Below are 23,478 nucleotides of genomic sequence, written 5' to 3'. Positions count from 1 at the left end.
AACTGCAAAAGAGTGTACCGTCTTCTCTCTTCTGTCCTCTTTCCCAAGGGTATATAGACCCTCCTCAAGCTGGGTCCTCATCATGACTCAGAGAGGGAAGTAGCTTACCCAGTGTGACCTCTGAGCGTGATTTATGAAACAGGATGTATCCAAATTTTCACCACATTGGAGCTATTCAATTTTCTCTAATGGCCTTTATCTGAGAGTTATGTCTATTCGTGGCAGCCACGACCAGTAAGTCATTAGCTTAAAGTATACTGATTGTTAATCTTAGCATCCTGGGCCCTGGGCCCAGTGAGAAAGGACTCTTGCTTTTGCGAATTGAAGCTAAAGAACATTCGAGCAGTTGGCTGACATTTACATCAGGAAAAGTTAGAAAGAAGGGATAGTTAAAAAGTTAATGAGTAAGGAGCAGTTGACTAGCTGGACATAGTTCAGGAGGTAGCAGAATGGCCTCCATTTGGCTGCCTCTCTACACGTACTGTTTTCACCAGAAGAGAAGTGGAACCAATCTTTATATCAAGCACCCCTGGGTGCCAGGTACTTCACATATGTGATCTTACTGATCTGCCCAGCAGTGCCATGAGGAAGAAACCATCTCTTCCATTTCAACCTTATGATATAGGAATCCCACTTTACAGATAAGGAAACCTACTACCCAAGGTCACACAGCTAATAACTGATGGAGTTGGGATTTGAACCTTGGCAGTCTGCATTCTTAACCAGCAGAGCTCTGGATGGTGGTGGCCCAAAGGCCCAACCAAGTCTCCCTCAGGGGCTGCATACCACCTAAGGTCTTGGAGGTCTGGGGCACCATTTTCTCACTTATGACCCTTAGAAAATCAGCAGCTCAGGGCCAGCTCACAGATGCCAGTAACTGCAGTTTCCTTGTGTGGCTCAGGGCTTGGTGCTCCTCTCATGGGCATGTGGGGTGTCAGAGCCCTGGCGCTGGGAAGGGCCCACCCTGAGTCACAGGATGGGGGCATCCATGGCTTTCCTGGATCCAGGAGCCTGGACCTCCCTACAGGATTGTCTCTCACGCTCCTTCAGGGGAAGCTGCTGGGGGTTGGCTTTGACAAGTTGGAACCATTTGGGGGATGGGTGGTCATGTTAATCAGGGTCTGGGACACATGGGCCTCAGCCAGGAAAGCTTGACAGGGTTCTTTTTCCTCCAACCTTTGGGGACTCATGGGCACCTCTGAGTCAACCTGCCTGTCCCATTCCAAGGCTGAGCTGAATCAGACTAGGAATCCCTGGAACTTCCCTGTCCACTGTCCATTCCCCTTTGCTTGGTAATCGTAGCAAAGGAGAGAGAGCAGGTGTAATTATCCCTGTTTTACAGATGGGGAACTGTGGCGCCATTGATTTCCTTGGGTAAATCGCTCTGAACCTGGATGGGTCTCTTCAGACTCTTAACAGGCAAAGTCTTCTTTGGATTTCCCATGGGAGGAGTTTATGGGAGTGAGGAGACCTGGGTGCAGGTCCCAGGTGTAGCTCAGCTTACTGTGTGACCTCAAGCAGATTTCTTCCCCTCTCTGAATGTCTCTCTATCTGTTCATGTTGACCTCTCTGTGCTTCAGTTTCCTCATCTGAAAACTGGGGACAATAATAGTAACTTACTTCATAGAGTTATTTTGAGGATTAACTGTAAAGCATTTAGAACAGTGCTTGACACACAGCACCTAATAAGTGTTTCTCCCTCTACTCCTCCTCATTTTTGTATTATTATTATCATTATTATTACAAGGGGGTAATCACTAATGCTTCCTATTAGTTCTAATACTCTAAGATTATGATGTGAGCTCCTCCAGGAAGGCTGCCTGGATTTTGGCTGGCGGCTATGGTCTTGCCCCTGTCAAGTTCATGGACATATTTGTGCATATGGGATTCCTATTACTTTCCAGGTAGGGGCTGGAAAGTAGATGTATCCAGTTGATCAAGTGGAGGCTTGGGATCCTGTCTGTGCTTTACGGAAGCTATTCTGGCCCCAGAATTGAGGAGCAGGGCTGAGGTCTGGGTAGGCCCCCTCTACCTGATGCACAGTCCTTCTGGGCTGTCCATCCAGGCTTTTCAGGGCCTGAGGGGACAAGGCTGGCTCTGTGAGCCCTGAGGTCTGTTCTGCCTACTTGCTGGGCTCCTTCGTCTGACAGCTGTGAGGGGCCCTTGGGGCCTCCTCCAGGGAGCCAGCGCTCTCTATATTTCATGAGGCTCCGTCCATTCAGCAGGGCTGGGTGGCAGCTTGCTTGGTTTCTTGCATCTCCCCTGGGAATAAGCGTTTTTAAAGTATCTGATCGCTGCAGGAGGCTGGCCGCCGCAGCTATCAGTACTGAAGTATCTCTGATGACTATTGCCACCCATGGGAGACAGGTCACACAGAGGCCCGGAGAGGGAGTGAGGAAGGAGGCCCATTGTCGTTACTTCACAAAGCTCATTGCATCCCTCCTTTCCACCCCCAGGACCCCACCTCTCCAGCCCTAGGGACTTTGGGGTCCCCTGGGAGATGGTTAATGAACTCCGGCTGCTGGTCTCATTCCCTGAGGCCCATCTACTCCACTGTTCACCATGGGAACTGAAATTCCACTCTGATTATTTCACTCTCCTGCTCAAACACCTTCAGTGGCTCCCAGCATCCACAGGATAGAATCTAAAGAATCAGTTCCTTTCGTATATAGGACCATAGAGGCACCTTCCCTCCAGCCCCTGGGAGAGTCCCTAATACCTGCTCCATTTTCTGGTCTCCTTGCTATGGCTCACACTGCTCTCCTGACACTGAATGTCCTTGTCCCATCTTCACCTGGCAAAATCCCGCCCTGCATTTAAGACTCAGCTCCTCTAAGAAGTCTGGCCTATTCCCCAGCTGAAAGCGACCACTACTTTTTCTGTATTTCCATGCCACTGGGATAGCTTTCTCTGAACTCTACCACCAGCCCAGAGGGCTCCAGCCTTCTAGAAACACTTGCAGTTCCCTAACCTTACCATGTTCAGGATTCTGTGCCTTTCACATGCCCCTCCCTCTGCCCGCACATACTTCCTTCCCACCCCTTCTCCTTCCCTTATTCCCACATTCTTCTCTCAGCTTTGGGAGCATGTCCTGAGAAACCTTCCATGACCCCTCCCACCACCTTCCATTCTCACCTACTACTGCTTGGAGGCCCAATGGACCTCCCTTAGCATCCTCTTGGTTACCTGTTGTTGTAGTTTTCATGCAGCTTTGGGACTGTTGGTACGCCTGTCTGTCTGGAGAACCTGATGAGCATGGAGCTGGGGGTAGGGAGGGAGGCTGCCCAGGGGTACCAACAGACAGGGAGGATTGCAAAAACTCAGGAGAGGCAGGTGGCTTTGTCTCATGGATGTTAGGAAGCAGAGCCCTTTCCACGCAGTGTGTATGGTTGCAAAAGGCCCTCCGACCTTTGTCTCACTGAATTCTCTCAACAGTGTGGTGGAAATAGGTACCTTTGTCTCCGGTTTACCAGTGCGGAAGCTGAAGTTCCTTCATCATTAATCATTAGAGAAATGCAAATCAAAGCTACAATGAGATATCATCTCACACCAGTCAGAATGGCCATCACCAAAAAATCTAGAAACAATAAATGCTGGAGAGGGTGTGGAGAAAAGGGAACACTCTTGCACTGCTGGTGGGAATGTGAATTGGTACAGCCACTATGGAGAACAGTATGGAGGTTCCTTAAAAATCTGCAAATAGAACTACCATATGACCCAGCAATCCCACTACTGGGCATATACCCTGAGAAAACCATAATTCAAAAAGAGCCCTGTACCACAATGTTCATTGCAGCTCTATTTACAATAGCCAGGACATGGAAACAACCTAAGTGTCCATCATCGGACGAATGGATAAAGAAGATGTGGCACATATATACAATAGAATATTACTCAGCCATAAAAAGAAACGAAATTGAGCTATTTGTAATGGGGTGGATGGACCTAGAGTCTGTCATACAGAGTGAAGTAAGTCAGAAAGAGAGAGACAAATACCGTATGCTAACACATATATATGGAATTTAAGGGAAAAAAATGTCATGAAGAACCTAGGGGTAAGACAGGAATAAAGACACAGACCTACTAGAGAATGGACTTGAGGATATGGGGAGGGGGAAGGGTAAGCTGTGACAAACCGAGAGAGTGGCATGGACATATATACACTACCAAATGTAAAATAGATAGCTAGTGGGAAGCAGCCGCATAGCACAGGGAGATCAACTCCGTGCTTTGTGATCACCTGGGGCAGAGGGATGGGGAGGGTGGGAGGGAGACGCAAGAGGGAAGAGATATGGGAACATATTTATATGTATAACTGATTCACTTTGTTATAAAGCAGGAAATAACACACCATTGTAAAGCAATTATACTCCAATAAAGATGTAAAAAAAAAAAAGAACTCACCTAGTCAATCAACAAGTGTTAATTGATCTGATTGTTATGTACCAGGCACTGTCAGGAAGAGGGTGGGGTGGTGGTAGTAGGGAGGAGATACAGCGGGAGAGCAGGTCAGACCTAGTGCCCACCCCTGGGATGATCCTCAAGGGAGAAAGACGTTAAGCACTAATTTCACAGTGAATTGTTTAATTATAATTGTGATAAATTCCATGGAGGAGAAATAATGAGGGGGTAGGGTATTATATGATGAGGGACTTGACTGAATCCCTGGGTCAGTGCCTCTCCTACCCTCCCCCCCACCCCCCTTCCCCAGTTCCCATTCCTCTCTCTATTGCTGCTGCTGGAGCTTAACTGCTTTCCACAATATTTGCTGTTCTGCTCCCGTTGACAGCCCTAATGGATTCTGCAGATTAAAAAATCCCAGCCCTGCCTTGAGCTGTACTTGGCTTGGCCCATTAGACAACGGCAGAAGCCGCCCTTGCTCCTGGTTCTAATTGAATAATTTACTGTAAATAGCCTTCATTTCCTCCAGAGCCCAAGCTGGCTCCTTAGCCAAACAGAGGTGAGCAAGGGCTGCCTCTAATGGGATGCAGGAGAAGAAATGAGCAGTTGTCCCAGCAGGCATTGAATTAAATCAGAGACACTTAAGGCTTCAAGTCTTTCTTGAAAATGAGCCACTCCTGGTGGGGAGACACAGCCAAGAGCCCTGCAGAACCCAGGCTGCCAACTCTGGGGTAGGATTTCCAATGAATTAGGAAGGCCCTTGGGCTGGGGGTGGAGGTGATGGAGTTTCCTCTTTCCTGCTCACTCCTGCAGGTGTCCTTTTCACCTCTCTCGTGGGCAAGGTAGCATCTCTGCCTGAGATATATTTCTCAGCTCTTCCTTCCATGAGGAAGTATACTCCCACTTTGAGGCTAGCACGTGCCAAGTGCATGATATATTATATTATATTATATTAATCTATAAGGGAGTTTTATGAGTGATCTCATTTAATGCTCATGAGGCTCCTAGGAGGCCGATATAATCAGAGAAACCATATTCATGAGGGTTGATGCTTTTCCCAAGGTCATGTACTTATCAGGCACAGAATCAGGATTTGAATCCAGATCTACCAGACTCCAAAGTTCAAGTTCATTCTGCAATACCAGTGAGGACAGATGGCATGGGGCAGAGGCGTTACCTTGAATTCATTCTTGGTTTCCTGACATGCTGAGCAGTTTTGGAGGGGTTCTACTCTCTCTGCTCAATAGGTTGAGTCTGGCTTAGGGCAGTGGGAGGGGGCAGCTACCCAGCACGCTTGAAACAGGTCTCTCTACAAAGCTGGTGACACTTTATTTATTTATTTATGTTTAACATCTTTATTGGAGTATAATTGCTTTTCAATGGTGTGTTAGTTTCTGCTTTATAATAAAGTAAATCAGCTCTACATATATCCCCATATCTCTTCCCTCTTGCGTCTCCCTCCCACCCTCCCCATCGCACCCCTCTAGTTGGTCACAAAGCACCGAGCTGATCTCCCTGTGCTATGTGGCTGCTTCCCACTAGCTATCTATTTTCCATTGTGTAGTGTATATATGTCCATGCCGCTCTCTCACTTCGCAAGCTGGTGACACTTTAGGCTTTAGCTGGGACTGTGGCTTCCCATCCCCTGATCCCTTTAGGACCCATAACTCTGTCCTTACGACTCACCAAAGGAACCAGCCAATGAGCAACTGGAGAGATGCCCCCACTGTCTGTGCCCCTCTTCCTCCCACCATTTGGGTGCAGTGTTTGGACGCTTCATTTTTTGAGCACTGTTCTGTCCTCTGGCTGTGTCACTGAGGTCTGACACTTAATGAAGCTGGAGGACTCCTGGTTTCGGAGGTGGGAGCAGTGGGAGGCGCTGGTGAGAGGGAAGAGGGCTCATCTGTGTGTGAAGGGTAGGGGCTGGGTGTTGCCCCCATGGAATGGAGTCAGGCTTCCAGTCAGCAAATGCTGGACCTGTGTCACTTTTGTTGCGCTTATCACCTTCACCTGCTCCAGCACCTCATCTCCCCTCTGATCATAAAACCTGGATACCAGCCCTCTGTCACCTACTAGCTGTGTGATCTGGGGCAGTGCACGTAGTTCCCCTGAATTTCAGAGGTCTCGTCTGCAACAAGGGGATGATGATAGTACTAAATGAGTTAATACTATATGAAGCATTTAGAACAGTGCCTGGCACATAGTACACACTCAAAAAATATTAGCAATTATTATTCTTTGCACTTTTATAACATCAGCCAGATTAGCTCTTGATAGTCCCTATCTCACCTTCCAGATTTTCTCTCTTACCTGTTCCCCATACCCAGTAAATATGAGCTGTGGCTCCTCTGAGAGCTAATCTGATTCACAATCCCAGCTTCAACCATGTAGGTGCACAGTCCCACACTGAGAAAGATGGGGTTTCAGACATCCGGGAGTTTGTCCCATTGAGGGAAAGAGGCATAAATAATACAGTCTGTGCATAGGGCAGTGATACACGTGCAGCCCAGATGTCCCCAGGAGGGCTCTCCAGCCTCTGGGAACACGTGCCATCACATGACCCCAGGTTTTGTTAGCAGGCAGCCTCCACTGGCCTAACTGCTGGGAAGCTGTGGATGACATGGAGGAATGAGGACATCTCAGCCGGATGTTTTAACAAAATCAAGATATATTAGGTTTATTGCATCCCCCTCAGCTGAGAGCCCAACGGTTGCTAATGAAAAGGAAGAAATTGTTTGAGCGTGATTTGTTCCATCTGGGTTCTAGCCGGCTTCTCCCTGACGGGCTCAAAGGCCAGTGATTAGGAATCTGTTCTAGAATTTCGTGGTCACCAAGATGTGTTTCTGGAATCTACCTCTTGGAAAATCAGAATATTCTCCTGCATTCAGGGACCCTTTCTCAGGGTCCCTCAGATACGACTTGATCAGATCCAGGAGGTCCTCCAGTATTCTAGGGTGTGCTCACAGAATCCTAACTTGTTCACACTTTAAAGGGCCTTGGAACTTCCTGTGTCCTTAAACTTTCCTTACTGTCACTTGCCTCAAACTTTTTGCTCTGCCCTCTTTCTTCTCCATGATGAAGATGGAGCTAAAATAAGATCTGCTTGCTCACTGAACTCTGATCACATCAAAGCATTCACTCTGAGAGGGTGGTATTTCCCTTTTTGGTTCTTTCATCAGACTCATTGAAAACGGAACAAATACCTCATCTTGTTGTTTCTAGCTTTTTTCTTTTGTGCCATTCTCTTCAGGCTGCTTACTCACTGGGTTCCAAAAATATACCTTCTCAATAATGAAAATAATGAAAGTAATAAAACTAATTATACTCCTGATGATAAAGAGGCCTCGTGGAGCACTGTTATTGTGCTAGGTGCTTTTTATGCTGTATCTAATTTTATGCATCTCCCCTGGCAAAGCTGACCACAGGACTGAACACAGCGCAGACTCTCAGGACATAATAATAACTATTTATTTAGCTCTCAATCTTGCCTGACACTTCTGCATTCCTGATCTTATGTCATTGTTATAATAGCCCTGTAAAACAGATACTATTATTCTCAGTTGCAGATGAAGAATTAGGGCTCAACATAAATGTATTAAAATTTCATTCCACTCATTATTTCTATAGACATATCTAGTGTTTGCTAAGTGCCCAGCCCTTGAAACCAAGTGGTCCCTGCCATCCAGGGTCTCACAGTCTAGTGGCGTCTGCAGAACAGGGAACAGGCAGTGACAGTGAGTCTCTGGAATGATCTAAAGCCCTAGTTTATTCTGGGCTTCTTCCTCCCTGTACTTTTCAGATTCACATTTTTTGTCTTTTGTTCCAAGCATCACAAGGGGTACTTTATGTCCAGCCACATCACTGTTAATTAAAGTCCTCCTCCGTTCTTTTCTCATAAGGGTCACTTTTAATCATAATGTAAGAGTTTAGTTTTTCTGGGCTTGAATTGCTGCCCTCCTCAGCTGTATCCTCCCACAAGTTCAGACTTGTGTTTTCTCTGAATGTCTTGAAATTTGCTGTGCTCGAGCTCAGGATATGACAAGTGACAGACAACCATCTCTTGACTATTGCTTTACCCAGGCAAAGGTGACAGAATCTCCATTTTCCCCAAGGAGGGCTTCTTCACTGGCTTGGAGGAAGAGGTGGCAGAGAGGGAAGAATGGAGATGGGATTTTGAGGCAGGAGACAAACAGGTGGGCAGCTGATTTTATGGAGGAAGAAGAACACTGTTGTCTTGGTCTAACCTATGAGGCACAGGCAGGCCAAGTGGGTGCACAGTGCTGGGATTGGAGGCCCCGGAACCTGGATTGCCTTTATCAGTTAGGCTGCTTTTGGGTATACTCAACCCAAATCCTCACTTAGACAAGAACTTTATATTTTACATACTAGGAAGCCCAGAGATGGGCCAGACTCAGCACTGGTTGATTGAGTGGCTCAGTGATCAAGAATGCAGGTGTTTTTCTCTGTGTGCCTTCTTTCTTCTCTAGCTGGGTCCCCTCTTTATTGCAAGATGGTCTCTAGCAGCAATGGAGCAACGTGCTTCCTTGTTCAGGTCCAATGGGAGAGATACTACCTCATCTTGTGTCTGGCTTGCAGTTAAGGACAAAGTTAACTTTTCCTAGAAGCAATTCTGTCATGGCTCATTGGCTTTAATTGAGTCACATGCCTATTCCTAAACCAATTCCTGGCAGTTTGCGTGAAATTACATCATCTAAAGTGGAATGGATTTGGGGAAGCAACCACCATGCCTATTACAGGGTCACATTTCCCAGGCATAAGCAAAGTGAAGAACCTAGTACTGTCACAGTATATATTGATAGTTAGGGAATTAGCACAGAGAGTTGCCAGATTTAGCTAATAATACAGGATGCCCAGTAAAATGTGAATTTCAGGTAAACTCTAAACATTTTAAGTATAAGTATGTCCTATGCAATATTTGCTAGTCTATGTGTCCCAATATTTGGTGCAAAGCAAAATGCGTTAGGTACGTTTTGGGCCATGAGACCTAAGAAAAGATTCTAGGGGTTCATAGTGGGCTCTAGGGGCTTAGAATCAAGATCAGACCTGAGTACTGCATTGCTTGTGTGAGGATAGTGGAGTATAAACTGGTTGAAACAGCAGAGGAGGGCCAGGGGGCCTTCCCTCCACACCTGAGATGAATCCCTGTGGCCAGGATTTGGGAGAGAAAATGATTGCGCCTCCTCACTCGGGCGGCCCTCGTTGACCCCATTCTGCCTTCTCTCTCCAGGGCCCCGACCGCTGTGGGCAGGCTTTGCTGCAGATTGGCGTCAACATGATGGCGCTGCCTGGAGGCCGCCACCTGGACTCCATCCCCCTGCCGGGTCAGCGGTAAGTCCCACTGCTGTGTCTCAGGGCAAGGCCTGCCCCATCTGGACTCTGGCTGAGGCCTAGCCCCAGGATCCTGAGGTTTGCAGGTGGCCCCTTCTGTCTGTACACTGTGCTGGGGAGGAGGCTTAGGACAAGATATCGGGGATGCCACAGTCACTCAGCAAATACAAATGGAACTGGGCCCTGGGGCACAGAGGAGTCAGCCACATCCTGCTCCAAGGAGCTAGTTTAAGATCCAGGCAGACAATGAAGCAAAGTGTCAAGTGAAGTGTGCTGCTAAGATAGGGGACCCCAGAGGCAGCTGTGGATCCCGCCAGGGCCAGGAGGCTGGGGCCACTGGGGGAAGTGGCCTCTCTGAGCCTCTTGGAAGAGGTCAGCCTACCATTAGGTGGCTTTCTCTCAGAGCACCAGGGACAGGAGTGGGCACAGAGCTGATCCTTGGGAAGCACTTGTTGCCCTGAGCGGCAGTGTGGGGAGGGTGGGGGAGGAGTACACTGAGCAGCAGGTGAGGCCCGGATGATGAGCTGGGAAGGAAAGACCTGAGGCTCTAGAGCTGCCTTCACACAGGTGAAAGGGATGGGGAAGCAGGTGTAGATCTGACATGACTGGTCCTGGAGGCCTGAGACAGAAGCAAAGGTGGAGGCACCAGGGCAGCAAATCTGTGATGACCAACTGTCCCGGTTTGCCTGGGACTGTCCTGATTTTGGCTCTGAGATTCCTGTGTGCCTGGAAACTCCTCGGTCCTGGGCAAACTGGGATGGTTGGTCACTCTAATGCAGGTTTGATCTATGGAGGAACTTTGCAGTTTGAGTGCTCAAGGCTCAAACTTAGCCCTTCATTCCTTGCTCAGACATTTTGACGGGGATGTTTCGAGGCAGCAGAATCCAAGTAGCACTTGCAGGGCCGTTAAATCGTTGTTTTGTTCTGTAGTATTTTGCTTTAAATATATTATGGTACCACTACCACCTAATCTCTACTAACTCCTCACCTGAATTGCAGGGGGTTTCAACTCATTTACATCATGCATTTCTATATTGTTTGTTTGATTTTTGAGTATTATTTTATAATCAGAAAAGAGTGGAACCATTCTAGATGAAGAGGAATCTTAGTCTTTCCATCACCTGTCCTGCCCAGGTAGTAGGTTGGAAACTGTGTATCCAGATGGGCAGCAGCAGCTGTGGCAATAGGGCTTTGGGACACCTCCACAGAACTCATGGGTGTTGGGATGGTCAGACCAGAGGCTGTGCTGGGGGCTGGGGAAGCTGTCATCACAGGGCTGTTTAGGACGGTGGTTAGGAGTTGGGACCCACTCCACCCAAACTTGATTCTTGGTTCTGCTACTTATTAGCTGTGACCTTGGGCTTCAGTTTATTGATCTATGAAATGGAGATATTTATACTTACCTCATCGGGTTGTGATGAGACTTTATAAAGATGTATAAAGATATATAAATCACCTGCCTGAAACATAGAAACTGCTCAATCAACGTTAACTTCTTCTTTAAATAAAGAGTAAGTACTGCTCAATCAACGTTAACATCTTTAAATAAAGAGTATGTCCCCAGACTAGAGAATACGGAGCCAAGGTAGGTCACATCCTGGCACTCTTTCAGCCCCTGGGAACCACTGATCTCTCTCTTCCAAGCTCCTCAGAATTTTTAAAGATAAAAGAAAGTTAAATTACATAAAAATGATTTAGGAATCAGATCACTATGCTTTTCGAGTCAGTCAGGACAGGTTTTCTAACTTATATTGTACAGTAAATACCTTGGGAGGAAAACACCAGACTAATATGGTTCCACAAACACTGCAACCTGCAAAAATGTTTGTTTAGAATGTCTTCAACCTTACAGTTCTGTTAGAGCAGGGCAGGCTGCAGAGAGAAGGTGGTATTTCCTTTCATATAGTCATAGCTTGGCATTGCCAGGGCAGACCTCCCCAGGATATTGGGGGAATCGAATCCTGTTAATCCTCTACCACCCTATTAATCGTCTGTGTTCTAGAGGCATGTGCATGAGCTACATTCACAGCGGAGGCTCATGTGTATTTACAGGACGTCAGAGGGGTCCATTTGTCTGATCTGATGCCACGTTATGGGCAGACAATAGCAGCCACCTCTACTTTCCTCTTGCTCCAAGCTGTAGCCTCTCTCGTGGGGAACAGCACCGTGGTTATTGTCTCCAGATAAATAATTAATGCTGGATAATTGACTGTTTGTTGTGTTCCAGTGAGGCTGAATTTCACTCTGGAGTGCCATTGTTCACCTCAATGTACAAAATAAATAAATATGGTCAAGTTGTGTGGGATCATCTCACAGCCTGGGTGAATCCTGTGCGTTAGGCCTTTGGTATTTGAGATCCTTACAGGTAAATAGCATCAAATAGAGCTTTCCTAGGTGCAGGCTCCTGGAAGAGAACAGAGGGCAGGGAGCAACTGAGTCTGAGGCCAGGGGTTGGGATCCTGAGCTGAATTGGTGTGGGCGACAGGAAGGTGTGTGACAGTTCTCTCAACACTGACTGTGTCTGAATCTCCTGGGAGGTCTTCGTATTTAAAAATAATAAAACAGACAAGCCAAAGCACAAAACCCTACTCTTGGAAACTGTAATGCGGGAACTCTAAGTGGTTGAAAGCATATAGGCCTTGGAATCAGACTTGGGCTCAAATCCCAGCTCCGCTTCCTATCAGCTGTGTGACTTTGGCTGCCGCCTAAACTGTCCGAGCACCAGCTTTATTGTCTGTAACAGGGTGTCAGTCGTAAGTGCTTTTAAAGGTCATGTAAGTGCTGGGGTCCAGGAAGGAAGGTCTCTCTAGGCCTCAGGGTGCCAACCCACACGTCACCAGGCCATCCCTGTAACACTAACACACCCCTCCTCCCTCCCTCCCTCCGCAGTGGAAACCCTCGCAAGCTCAGGTTCAAATACTTCCCTGGGGGTTCAGGGACTTATTGGTGGGATTGCAGGAGACAGGGCCTCAGCACTCTGGGTAGCAGGAGACTGTGGCCGCTGTGTCTCTAGCTGATCTTTGCTTTCTTCTTGCGTCTCTGGGCTCCCCTCTTTGTGTCTGGTACAGTGATTCCCTCCATTGGCTCTGGGCTGGGTGGTAGTGGTGCTGGGACCCAGACATGGTGGTCCGGGTGTTACCACCTGTCTGCCTGCTCCCAGGGTTGTGCTTTCTACCATCGCAGCGTAGCCCTCATCTTCTGCAGGGATCCTGATGGCCCAGTCCTTTGATTGGACCCTCTCTATGGAGAGGTTCCTACAGGGTGGGTTGGAGGCCAGTCTGAGGGATGCACACAGGGCCACATCCAGACATGTCCTCCCTCCCTCCCTCCCTCCCTTCCTTCCTTCCTTCCTTCCTTCCTTCCTTCCTTCTCTCCTTTCTTCCACTACTTCTCTTACCCACAGATCAAGCTGAGACACTGACATTTTCTCTCTGGTTTCCTGCCAGTGAGGGTGGGAATACTGATGAAAGGACTGGGCTTCACTAACCCCATAACAAAGTTGGCTCACTGTCATCCAGCATTTGCTAAAAGCTGGATGTTTTTACACATAGCAACTCAGTCCTCACGATAGCCCTTGTGTATACTTATTATTATCTCTCTTTTGCTAAAGAGGGAGCCATAGTTTAGGTCCTCTGGGAAGCAGCCATTGAGATGGAGTTGAGATTTCAAGATGGTTATTAGGGAGTGCCTTTGGGATCAACACCTGTGGAAGGGAGAGGAAGGAAGCAGGCCTGGGCAGGGGGAGCTGGGGAGCCGTGATGCCTGCTTGATGACGACTCAGCTGACCTCACAGGGACCTTTGGGATCAGAGTTGTTCATTGGCCAGAGTGGCCAGAACCTTCATATCCCACCTTGATCTGTCGTTGGAGTGTGTGGGCAGGCATGACCTCAGGTGAGGTGCCTCTGAGGCAGTATCTGGGGGGTCCGCCAGCTGGGGACAACAAGTCCTCCCCTGAGGGGGAATCTGAGAGGCACATACAACGTCCATCCCATGAGGAAATGAGGCTTGAGGAGTTAAGTCACCTACTTGTCCAGGACAGGCTGACAAGGATCAGAGCAGAGATACATGTTCCCAGATGGTGCTTGAACATGAGTGGCGGCCAGCATTCTATCCTGGCTGTCTTTTCCACGATGTTCTTGAGGGCATTGCACAAGCAAATCCTTCACTCATTCAAGTAGTCGTTTATTTACTAGCCTTCCACATAATTTCTCAAAATATGTATTGAGTGCAGATCATGTGCTTTGTATGGGGCTTCTGTGCTTAAGGACATGATTGTGACCAGATACAGCGTGGTCCCTTCCCTTGTGCAACTCACTAATTTATCTCTTGACTTGATCAGGCCTGGTTTTGTAGCAAGTATACAACCTGGGGCTTTTATTTGGGGTGTCTCACTGTGAGGGAATCGCTTTCTCACAATGTTTCTGTTCAGCCTGGAATCTGAAACGAGCCAGGGCTGGATGCAGCTGCAGCTAGTGGCAGGCGGCCTCCTGGGTTGCCCCTGGCCTGCTGGCGAGGACCCGCCCAGCTTCCCTGAGCCAGTGGGGCCGTTGCAGCCCAGCCTGTCTCCAAGTAGATAATGGCTTGCATGTGTACACCCTTGGTCTGTGGCTGGTTTTCTGCTGCCGGGCTGCTTTCTGCGCCTGCGGTGAAATGTGCAGACTGTAATTGTCAATGGGATAATTGGATATTTGTCTGTTGTTTAAACCAAAACGAAGGCTAATCAAAGCTAGAATCATATTCCCTTCCTTCTCCCATCTCCCAAGAGAAATCCACAGAAACACAGGGCGTGACCTTGTAAAGGCAGAGGGACGATGATTCAATAGATATTTTTAAGAGGAGAGGTTGGATTTAAATTCCCTTATGGTGCCGGGAACTGGGATCATAGAGGTATCCAATGTTGTTGCTGGAAGTTTCCTCAGAGCTCCCTGCATTATAAGATAGGGAAATTGAGGCCCAGAGAGGGAAATGGAGCTGCCATAATACTCTTCAGGCCCTCTCCTGCCCTTTGGGGAGTCCTGCCTTTCCTGGGCTCTGTTTATTAAGTTTATTCTCCCTCCTAGCCTCCAGCAAATTCTGGCAGCTCTGTGTCCTAGCCCCAGTGGAATCTTCTCATTAGCAATGATCTGTAATAGATATCAATTTCATTCATTCACTCATTCATTTGAATGAAATTTACTTGAGACTAAGAACTTACTCTGGGCCAGGCCTTGAGTAGTACTATAATGAGTTATGTAAATGTCATCCTTCCTACTCAGTAATAAATGTCCTGAGGGCCAAAGTCATTTCTGATTCATATTTGTGCTCCTTTGGTTAAAATGCACACAGAATAAACTCAAAAACTGGTTGTTGAATGAATAAATATTTAATAAACGTTTGAAAAATGACTAACAGCTGAGGAGTTTCAGGTGACTGTGAGAACTTTAATTCCATAGCTTGGATTTTGTTCCTTTCTCCAAGACACTCCCCTGTCTGTCTCCAGCAAGCTATTCTCATTCTTTATGGTGGAAAAGTGCCGCTTGGAGGGAAAGGATAAGCTAGAGTTTTACCTTGATTAATTTAAATACTGTTTCTGAATGGAAGTCAAAGATTTAAGTGGTTGAAGGAGTCAGACAGTTGGAGAGACATTTATTTTCTTCTAAAGAGTAGCGATTTAGGGCTTCCCTGGTGGCGCAGTGGTTGAGAGTCCGCCTGCCGATGTAGGGGACACGGGTTCGTGCCCCGGTCTGGGAAGATCCCACATGCCGCGGAGCGGCTGGGACCGTGAGCCATGGCCGCTGAGCCTGTGCGTCTGGAGCCTGTGCTCCGCAACGGGAGAGGCCACAGCAGTGAGAGGCCCGCGTACCGCAAAAAAAAAAAAAGAACAGCGATTCAGAAATATTTTTAATCTTTGGTTTTAATTCATTGGAAAAAAATGTCACTGCAATTTCATCATTAAATGTCTTACAGGAGAGCACACTGTAGTGGGAGCAGCAACCAGGGACCAGAGGCTGGCCTTCCTTCCATCCTGTCTTCCTTCCTCTCTTCCTTCCTTCCCAGCTCTGGCTCTATGCTAACCTGCTGTGTGTTCTCAGACAATCCTTTTCCCTTTCTGAGCCTCAGTTTCTTAATCTGAGAATGAGGAGGTAGGCAAAAGTTTCCCCAGGGACCCTTTTAGCTCTAACTTCTAGAAGTCTGTGAGTGAGTATTGGATCGTCTTCCCTTTTCTGGACAAAAGTAGCCCACTTTAGTGCCTCAGGGCCATGAAAGAATCTCATTGACCAAAACAAACAGGGTCTTATTCCTTCCAACGAAAGTCATGAAGAGGTTTAGTGTTGGCCTTGTAGCTGGGATGGAAACTGTAAGACATTTTAGTTTGGGAGCCCCTTACAGCATCTGAGGGTGTGCCCTGTTCAGGTTTTATGGAAGCCCTGTGGTACAGCCTGGAGAAGTGCTCTTCTCCAGGGGAGGGGATAGTGCACCCTGCTTCGCTAGGTTATAATATAGATAAATCCATGAAACCTAGCACTCCAACATGCTTCTTGATTTGAATTTCTTATTTTTGACTGAATTCATTCCACCCCTCTGACTACTCTTAGCAACTTGCCGTCTTCCCAACATGTGGTTCCTCGCCTCCACTGTTCTGCACATGCTGTTTCTTCTGTCTGAAATCCTACCATCTTCCAACTCTGCTGCTTCTCCTGGTGAACTTGAAGGCGTCCTTCCAAGCGCTGGCGTGGGAAGCTTTCTCAGATACCCTAGTTTGAGATGAACATCCTTTCTGTGCTCTCAAAATTCTTTCTCCTTACTTCAAAACGCCATAGGGAGCATACTGAACCATAATTGCTTATTTACAATCATTCATTTATTCATTCAGTAAATGTTTATTGAGTGCCTATGATGTGCCAGGTGCTGTGCTAGGTGGAGAGATTATGTCTCACTGTAATAGAAGGTCCTGCCCTCTTGGAGATCATATTCTTACCATCTCTCCTTTATAATCCCAACACCTAGCCCAATACCTTGGCCCACTGGGGTACTCGGTAAAGTTTGGAGGCCATTACCAAGTGTTCTTGGCATAGAAATGTATTCTTACAGAAGGCTCTCCACTTCACACAGCAGGTGGAATAGAATAAGGCAGAGAAATCCAAATTCCAGATTTTGAAGGAATAATTAAAGTTTCATTCTGAGTGAAAAGTAGTTAAAATGAACCAGCAAGAATGTAGGCAGAGATTTCCTTAAACTAATGACCCCCAATGTTTTGGGGAACTCTGGATGCCAGGCCAGCAGGCTTATCTGGCAATGAGGAACTGGTATCAGCAACTGGGGACCAGGACATGTGTCTGCTGAACTGGGAAGAATTGTTCCCTTTGGCGTCTGAAGGGTCAGACACAGTTACCTTCTCCCAGTGATGGGCTTTGAAGAATGAGGAGGGCAATCTAAGTGGCAAGAGCCGAGGCAGGGACAGTGAAGCGGGTGGGGAGACCCTTCGCAGCCAGAGTCCTGAGAGGGTCCCTGCCCACTCTGCACGGTCTCCCTGGCTTCCCGTTCTGGCAGTACTTCTGGTGCAAACTCGTCAGAGATCTGTGATGATGGGGCCAGTGGGCCAGTAGTTCTGTCCTGAATTTAAATAACACACACCCTACTCTCTCCCCAAAAGAAATAAGGCAAGAGTTTGAAAAATGACTAGGCATACTGTAGTCTTTAAATGATCACCATCTTTAAAAAGGCATTGATAATCATATCAGGGAAGTCCAGCATAGGAGAAAGAGCCCCAGCTGTGGATTTGAGGGTGTGAATATCAGCTAAATTGCTGAAGACCATTAAAGAACACAGCATTTAGGTAAGACCAAGGTTCTGGTCTCAGACTGCATAGATTCTTGTTTCCACTTATCTACCACGAGACCTTGGCCAGGTCACTTCACCTCCCAAATCTCAGTTATGTGACCCTCATGGGATTGTTTTGAGGGTTAAGTAAGCATTAAGATTGGTTCTAGCATTTAGCACAGTGTCCAGAAAGTAATAAGCACTCAACCAATTTTAACTTTATTATGACTATTAACAATGAAGTCTTAGACAAGTTAAGTAATGCCTCTAAGCCTCAGTTTCTACATCTGTAAAATGGGTTGGTAATCGCCAACCATCAAACCACTGTGAGGGCTGAAGGAGAGAGTTCTTGGTGCCCAGAGGTGCTCTATTGTTTGTAATTCTCCCTGCTTGCTGTGTGGGTAGTTAATTCCTTCTGATTTTAGACATATTTTAGGAAGCCCATTTTTTTCATACTGTAATGCCTTAATATAAGACTATGCTCCTCCCTTCCCCCACCCCAACTCCACCCTGGATAATTTCAGCTTAAAATAATTTATCCAACCAGTATCCTGGTATGTGAAGATGATTGTGGTTACATCTGGCTTTGTGTTTGGAAGCTGCCAGGCTCCAGAAAACCCAGATTTGGGGGCTTATTCACCTCCTTCCAGATGTCCAGGAAAGCCACCATCAGGGAGCAAGGAGCAGGGTGACTTGGGGAGTAGACATCTACTTCTCTCAGGGGCTCTTCCAGATACTGGACAGGGCTCCTGTGAGCCCCATTCACTGTTTGGGATGCCCTCCCTGCCCCACAGGCAAGGGGGCATCTTCCCAGCATCAGGCTCAGATTCCAGCTCACTGTGGAAATGGAGGAAATCCAACCCTGGTCCTGGCCCCTGGCCCCTCCAGCTCCTTGGCTGGAGACCCTACAGACTCCTCACTGTGGTGGTTTCCACCATGAAGGGTGTGTGACTCATTGCCAGTCCATCTGCTTTGACCTCAGTTTTCAATTCCTTCCTTTGTATGAGAAATCAGATCATCTGTACTTGCAATGGGAAGATTTCATGTATAGTGAGATGGCAGCTCCAAGTTCACGGCTGAGGATGGTTGAACCACTGGGAGTTGCGAGGTGGAGGGACAGCGGGCAGAGCCTGCTGCACCGCAAGAGCTGCCCTGTTTAACCAGATTTTTTATGTTGGGGTCAACCAGCAAATGCAGTAGGAAAGGTGGAGCCCTGAGAACCAGAGAGCTAATGACAGAGAACCTGATGAGCTATGCAATTATGGGATGCTTAGCACTGACGCAGTCCAAACCGTAAGGAGCCACAGTCCCCGGGCTCCAAAATTGAGAAGAACATCTCATTATGTGGCGGCACAGTGACGGCGGCTGGGAGTGGACCGGCTTGTGGCAGGGCTGTGCCGGCTTCACCAGGCCTGCTCTCCTCTCTGGGAAGGTGTGGGGCTCTTTGAGGGACCCTTCTGTAGGGTCTAGACCCCACTTCTGCCGTGACCTCGCGTATCCCACTTGTCATCGTGCAACACCATGAAACCAAGCAAAATGAAAACTAACTCCTACCTGGATGGGTTTCCTGTCTCAGTCAGGGCAGCACCAGTCACACAGACCAGAGGCTGAGGAGGCAGCCTTGCTCCTTTCCCTCCTTCACCCTCGTATCTTCTCATCTCCCTCCCAGACCATTCGCTTCTTCCCAGGTCACTGCCTTAGTTTAGCCTTCTGTCCTCTCTCTGCTGTATAACCATCATTTCCCGACAGGTCACCCTCCTGTATGGTATTTAACTCACTCCAGTCCATTTTCTACTGAGTCTCTGCACAGTTGTGTCACCGCCCTGCTCTAAAATGTTTTGAGTGTCTCTAAATTGCCTTCAGGATTAAACCCAAATCCCTAATCATGGTATTCAAGGTCTTTAATCAACTGGTCCCAGTCTCTCTCCTTAGGCCCCTTCCTGGCCACCCCTCATAGGCCCCTGATGCTTGATTCCAGTGAAACTTCTGGTCGTATTACTATTCTTATGTCTCTAGGCAGTTTTGCATTTATGTGGAAGTCCTTCTGTCCTTGTCGTCCTGGCCAACTCCTCTCCTCTGAGAACCAGGGCAAATGTCATTTCCTTTGTGTACATATTCCCAGGCGAAGTCAGGCCCTCTGTCTCCTATGATCCCAGACTCTCCTGCTCACAGCTTCTTGCTGCCAGTGTGGTGTTTAGTTGATGCGAGGAGAGGCTCTGGGCTCTAGAGCATGGGTCTGAGTGATGGTTCCACCACTTACCCACCCTGTGACCTCTCCCAACAGAAGTCTCCTTGTCTGTAAATGGGGGCAATAACAGTCTTCTCTCCCAGGACTGTGGGGAGGATTAAGGAGTAATATATTGAGAGGGCTTAGAACACTGCCTGGATCATTGCTGGAACTCAACACATCAGCTACTGTTATAACTGTGACCAGATTGGATTCTTGGTGCTTTCTTGCCTGTTCGGGGTCTTGCCTGAGCTGTGTGAGCACTGGGATTTTCTCCTGTTCAGGTTTGTCCTCAGCTTCTAGAACAGGCTGGCGCTGAGAATGCACACAGAAAACACCAGGACATCAGGATGCATGTACTGGCTGCAGGACCTGGTGGGACAGGCAGCTGCTTCTGGCCTCTGCATCTGGGGCTCTTTTGAAGCCAAATCCTAAGGATGCCTGGAGTCCGCCCACAACTGGGGATAGAGGACTCTTGGTCAGAGCCTGAGGCTGGGGATAGAGTGAGAGTGTGGTAGAGGAAGGGGGTCCAAGTGCTGGGGGCTGGAGGCTGATGGAGTCTATGGCAACGGTGTAGACCTGCTCTTGGAAACCCTCTAGTGGTTACTTCTGGACTCTCACCTGCCTTTTCCAGAATCCCGCAGAGGTACCAGGATGGCAGCTGACATGTAGGATATGTGAATTCTCCTAAATGTTCCACTTTGGCAAATGAAAATACTCTCCTTGAAGTAAAGAGGAAAGACAAAGCTAAACCCTCTTTAGTCTACACATCAGGTCCTGTGTTACAGCCGTGAAACTTGAAGACAAGCAACGACTCAGCTCAGGCATGTGAGAATGCATTTATATCTTTACCTGACAGTATTAAACACGCCATCTGGACAGAGCACGGCCTTTCATAATGCAGTTTAGAGTGGCATTTAAGGACATGGGGTCTAGAGTCTGATGGGCTGGGTTCCGAGCCAAACTTTGCCACTTACAAGCTGGGTGATATCAGAGAGTTCACGTAAGCCTCTCTAAGCTTCAGTTTCCTCATTTGTAAAGATAAGATGATGATAGTGCCCTGCTCTCAGGGTCACTGTGAGAACTGCATGAAGCCATCTCCTTGGTAGTTGGCACAGGGCTCAGCCTCAATAAATGTTAGCAGTAATGATTACGGAGCTTATCACAATAACCCGATGAGACGGTATGGCGGTACAGGTCATTGTTATTCCCATTTGATAGATTTTTAAACTTAATTCAGTTCCATAAATAGACACTGAGCATTTTCACTGTATCGGGCCCAGTGCGAGGGGAAGGATGCAGGGTAGGCCTGGTAGAGAGAAGCCCTGCCCTGCTTATGGTCTAGCAGATAAACAGGTAGTTAAATAATTGAGACCTGTGTCATGATGGGGGAAAGACAGGGTGCTCCAGACACATGGGACACATGGGACATAAGCTCATCTAGGAGTCAGAGACACCTACTTCAGGAGAGACATTTAGTCCAAGATTCCAAGGATACGTAGGCATCAGCAAGGTGAAGAGGAGATGGGGAGAGAGGGATCAGCATGTGAAAAGGCTGGGAGGCCGGAAGTCTCAGCAGAGGCGCTTGAAAGAACTTGGTGAGGCTGAGACAATGGTTTGGGAATGAGGAGGTCAGGGAACTGAGGCTCAGAGAGGGCAAGCGTCACATGCAAGGGCACACAGCTATTAAGAGGTGAAAGTGGGATGAGGCCAGAGTGATGGATCCGCATCAGGTGTTCTTACTGTGAGTAGCATCACGCCGGCTCTCATATGTATACTGACAATGCACGTACACACATGTATCCTTTTTAGAGTTTCAAAAGTAAGTTTTTCCTGAGTTAAGGGAAGGCCAGGGAGTACTAATTGTGTCTTCAAAATGCCAGAGTTTGATAAAGTTAACAAGAGGGGTTGCTCCTGAGTCATCAGAGAGGAGGCAGCTGTGAAATGTGCGCATGAAATTGGCTCCCTGGACTGGAAACAGTCACCTAGAGCCAAATTCATGTTCCCTGTCCTGAAACAGAAACGACAGCACACTCATGCGTGCTGGAAAGTCTGGGGAGGTAGTGAAGGCACAGGCTCTGGAGGCAGGCTGACCTGGATTGAGATCTAGACCCAGTCATTGATGACCTGCAGGGAGCTTTCTGAGCCTCACTTTTTCCTGTAAGACGGGGGATAATCAATAGCATTGTGTAACTGCGAGACAGATACTGTATGGGCAAGCGCTTGATATGTGTCTGGCATGCAGAAGGTACTCAAAAATATTTCCTTTATAGCATGCTTGGAACTATGCTAGATTTTTAAAATATTGATTTGTTAGAGACTCCAAATCTCTTCCCTACCTTCAAGTCCTTCTATAGATTGCTGGAAGCCAAAACCTGGAGACATGGACAGGACAAAGTGACTATGATGCCAGTATCCATATCCCCTTCATAAATTACTCGCAGGTATTAGCTTCAAGGTGTATTCGTGGGCCAGCACTCCTGGAAATATCTGAAAAGCAGGATCAACTCTCTTACCGTGTTATACAGGACCGTTCAATTAACCGAAAATGTTATGGAACACATATGTCAAAAGGGCTAGGATGAATAATGAAAATGGGGATTTCTGGGGAGTGATCTGAAAACTCTTTCCAGTGCTGCAGCTTGGAGCAGAGGGTCACTGCAGGGAACACGGAGAGACAGGGGCCATCCCCAGCACAATAGGTGATGCAGGAAACATCGTGCAGATTCATCGAAGGAGAGATTACTTCCTTCCTGGTTCTGGCATTGCATGCATGGGTCAGCCACAAGTTAGGGGCAAGGCTGCTGTGAGCTGTCCAACACCATATGCTGGGGAAGGCTCCACCCTTAAAATGTGAGCTAGGAGTGGTTAGGGACAGAGATGGAGAATTGTCTGCCCCTTTCACAAAAGCCTCAACACGAAAAAGGCCTGTAATGCAGCTCAACGTGGCTCAGGAGCAGGGCAATGAAAACACTGGAAGATTTGAACGTGATCAGAGAAGCAACATTTCCTTTGGTCTCAGCTGGCTGGGTTTCACCAGTTCACCAGTGCCTTAGTGAAGAGAGGTGGGAAGTTAATTTCCTAACCATACTGTAAATTATTTACAGCTTGTTGCATAAATAATTATGCTTACATTAACTGTTCAATAAACAGTTTATAGTTCACCGCATAGCAGAGGTTAAGTCAGTCTAAATTCATTATGTGCGGTTTTTATAAAGCCCTTAGTGAGAGAGCCTTCCAGGTTGGGTTGTAGAACGGCGTAGGGGCCAGGTGGACCCAGCTGATGACAAGGCTCCTCGGATGTCTCGGGAGGAATCCTGCTGTTTACTCAGAGTGAAACCCCAGAGGGCTTGCAGTGGCTTTCAGGGCCCTCTAGGATCTAGCCTGAGTCCCTTCTCACTCCTACTGATCTTTCCCTTGCTCCACTCCATTCTGGCCGCGCTTACCTCTGTACTGTTTCTCCAGCGCCCAGGCTTACTCCCACAGGAGGCCTTTGCACCATCTTTTCCCTCTGCCCCGAAAGCACCCGCACATCAGCATGGTTGGTTTTCTCTGAAGCATTCCCTCTCAGCTTACCTTCTCAATGAGTCCTACCCTGACCCACTATTTGAAGTGGCTCTTCCCTCCCTGCCTCTCACATGAACAGTCTTGTCCCCACTTATTCTAACTCTTCTTTTGAAAGGAAATTATCTGGTTTTAA

General features: G+C 47.7%; 1 protein-coding gene across 1 annotated transcript in view; it reads left to right on the top strand.

Annotated features, from left to right (window-relative positions):
- Positions 1 to 23,478, top strand: part of INSC (INSC spindle orientation adaptor protein) — a 125,253-nt gene that overhangs the window by 23,750 nt on the left and 78,025 nt on the right. Inside the window, exon 2 of the mRNA XM_060157779.1 lies at positions 9,650 to 9,750. Within this exon, the coding sequence (XP_060013762.1) occupies positions 9,695 to 9,750 (56 nt within the window). The 5' untranslated portion in view covers positions 9,650 to 9,694. The remainder of the gene's footprint in view (positions 1 to 9,649; positions 9,751 to 23,478) is intronic.

This window comes from Lagenorhynchus albirostris, chromosome 9 (genome assembly GCF_949774975.1).
Source record: "Lagenorhynchus albirostris chromosome 9, mLagAlb1.1, whole genome shotgun sequence".
NCBI classification, from domain to species: Eukaryota; Metazoa; Chordata; class Mammalia; order Artiodactyla; family Delphinidae; genus Lagenorhynchus; species Lagenorhynchus albirostris.
The sequence above is the reverse complement of the archived record's forward strand: the minus strand, read 5'-3'. Positions and strand labels throughout refer to the sequence as shown.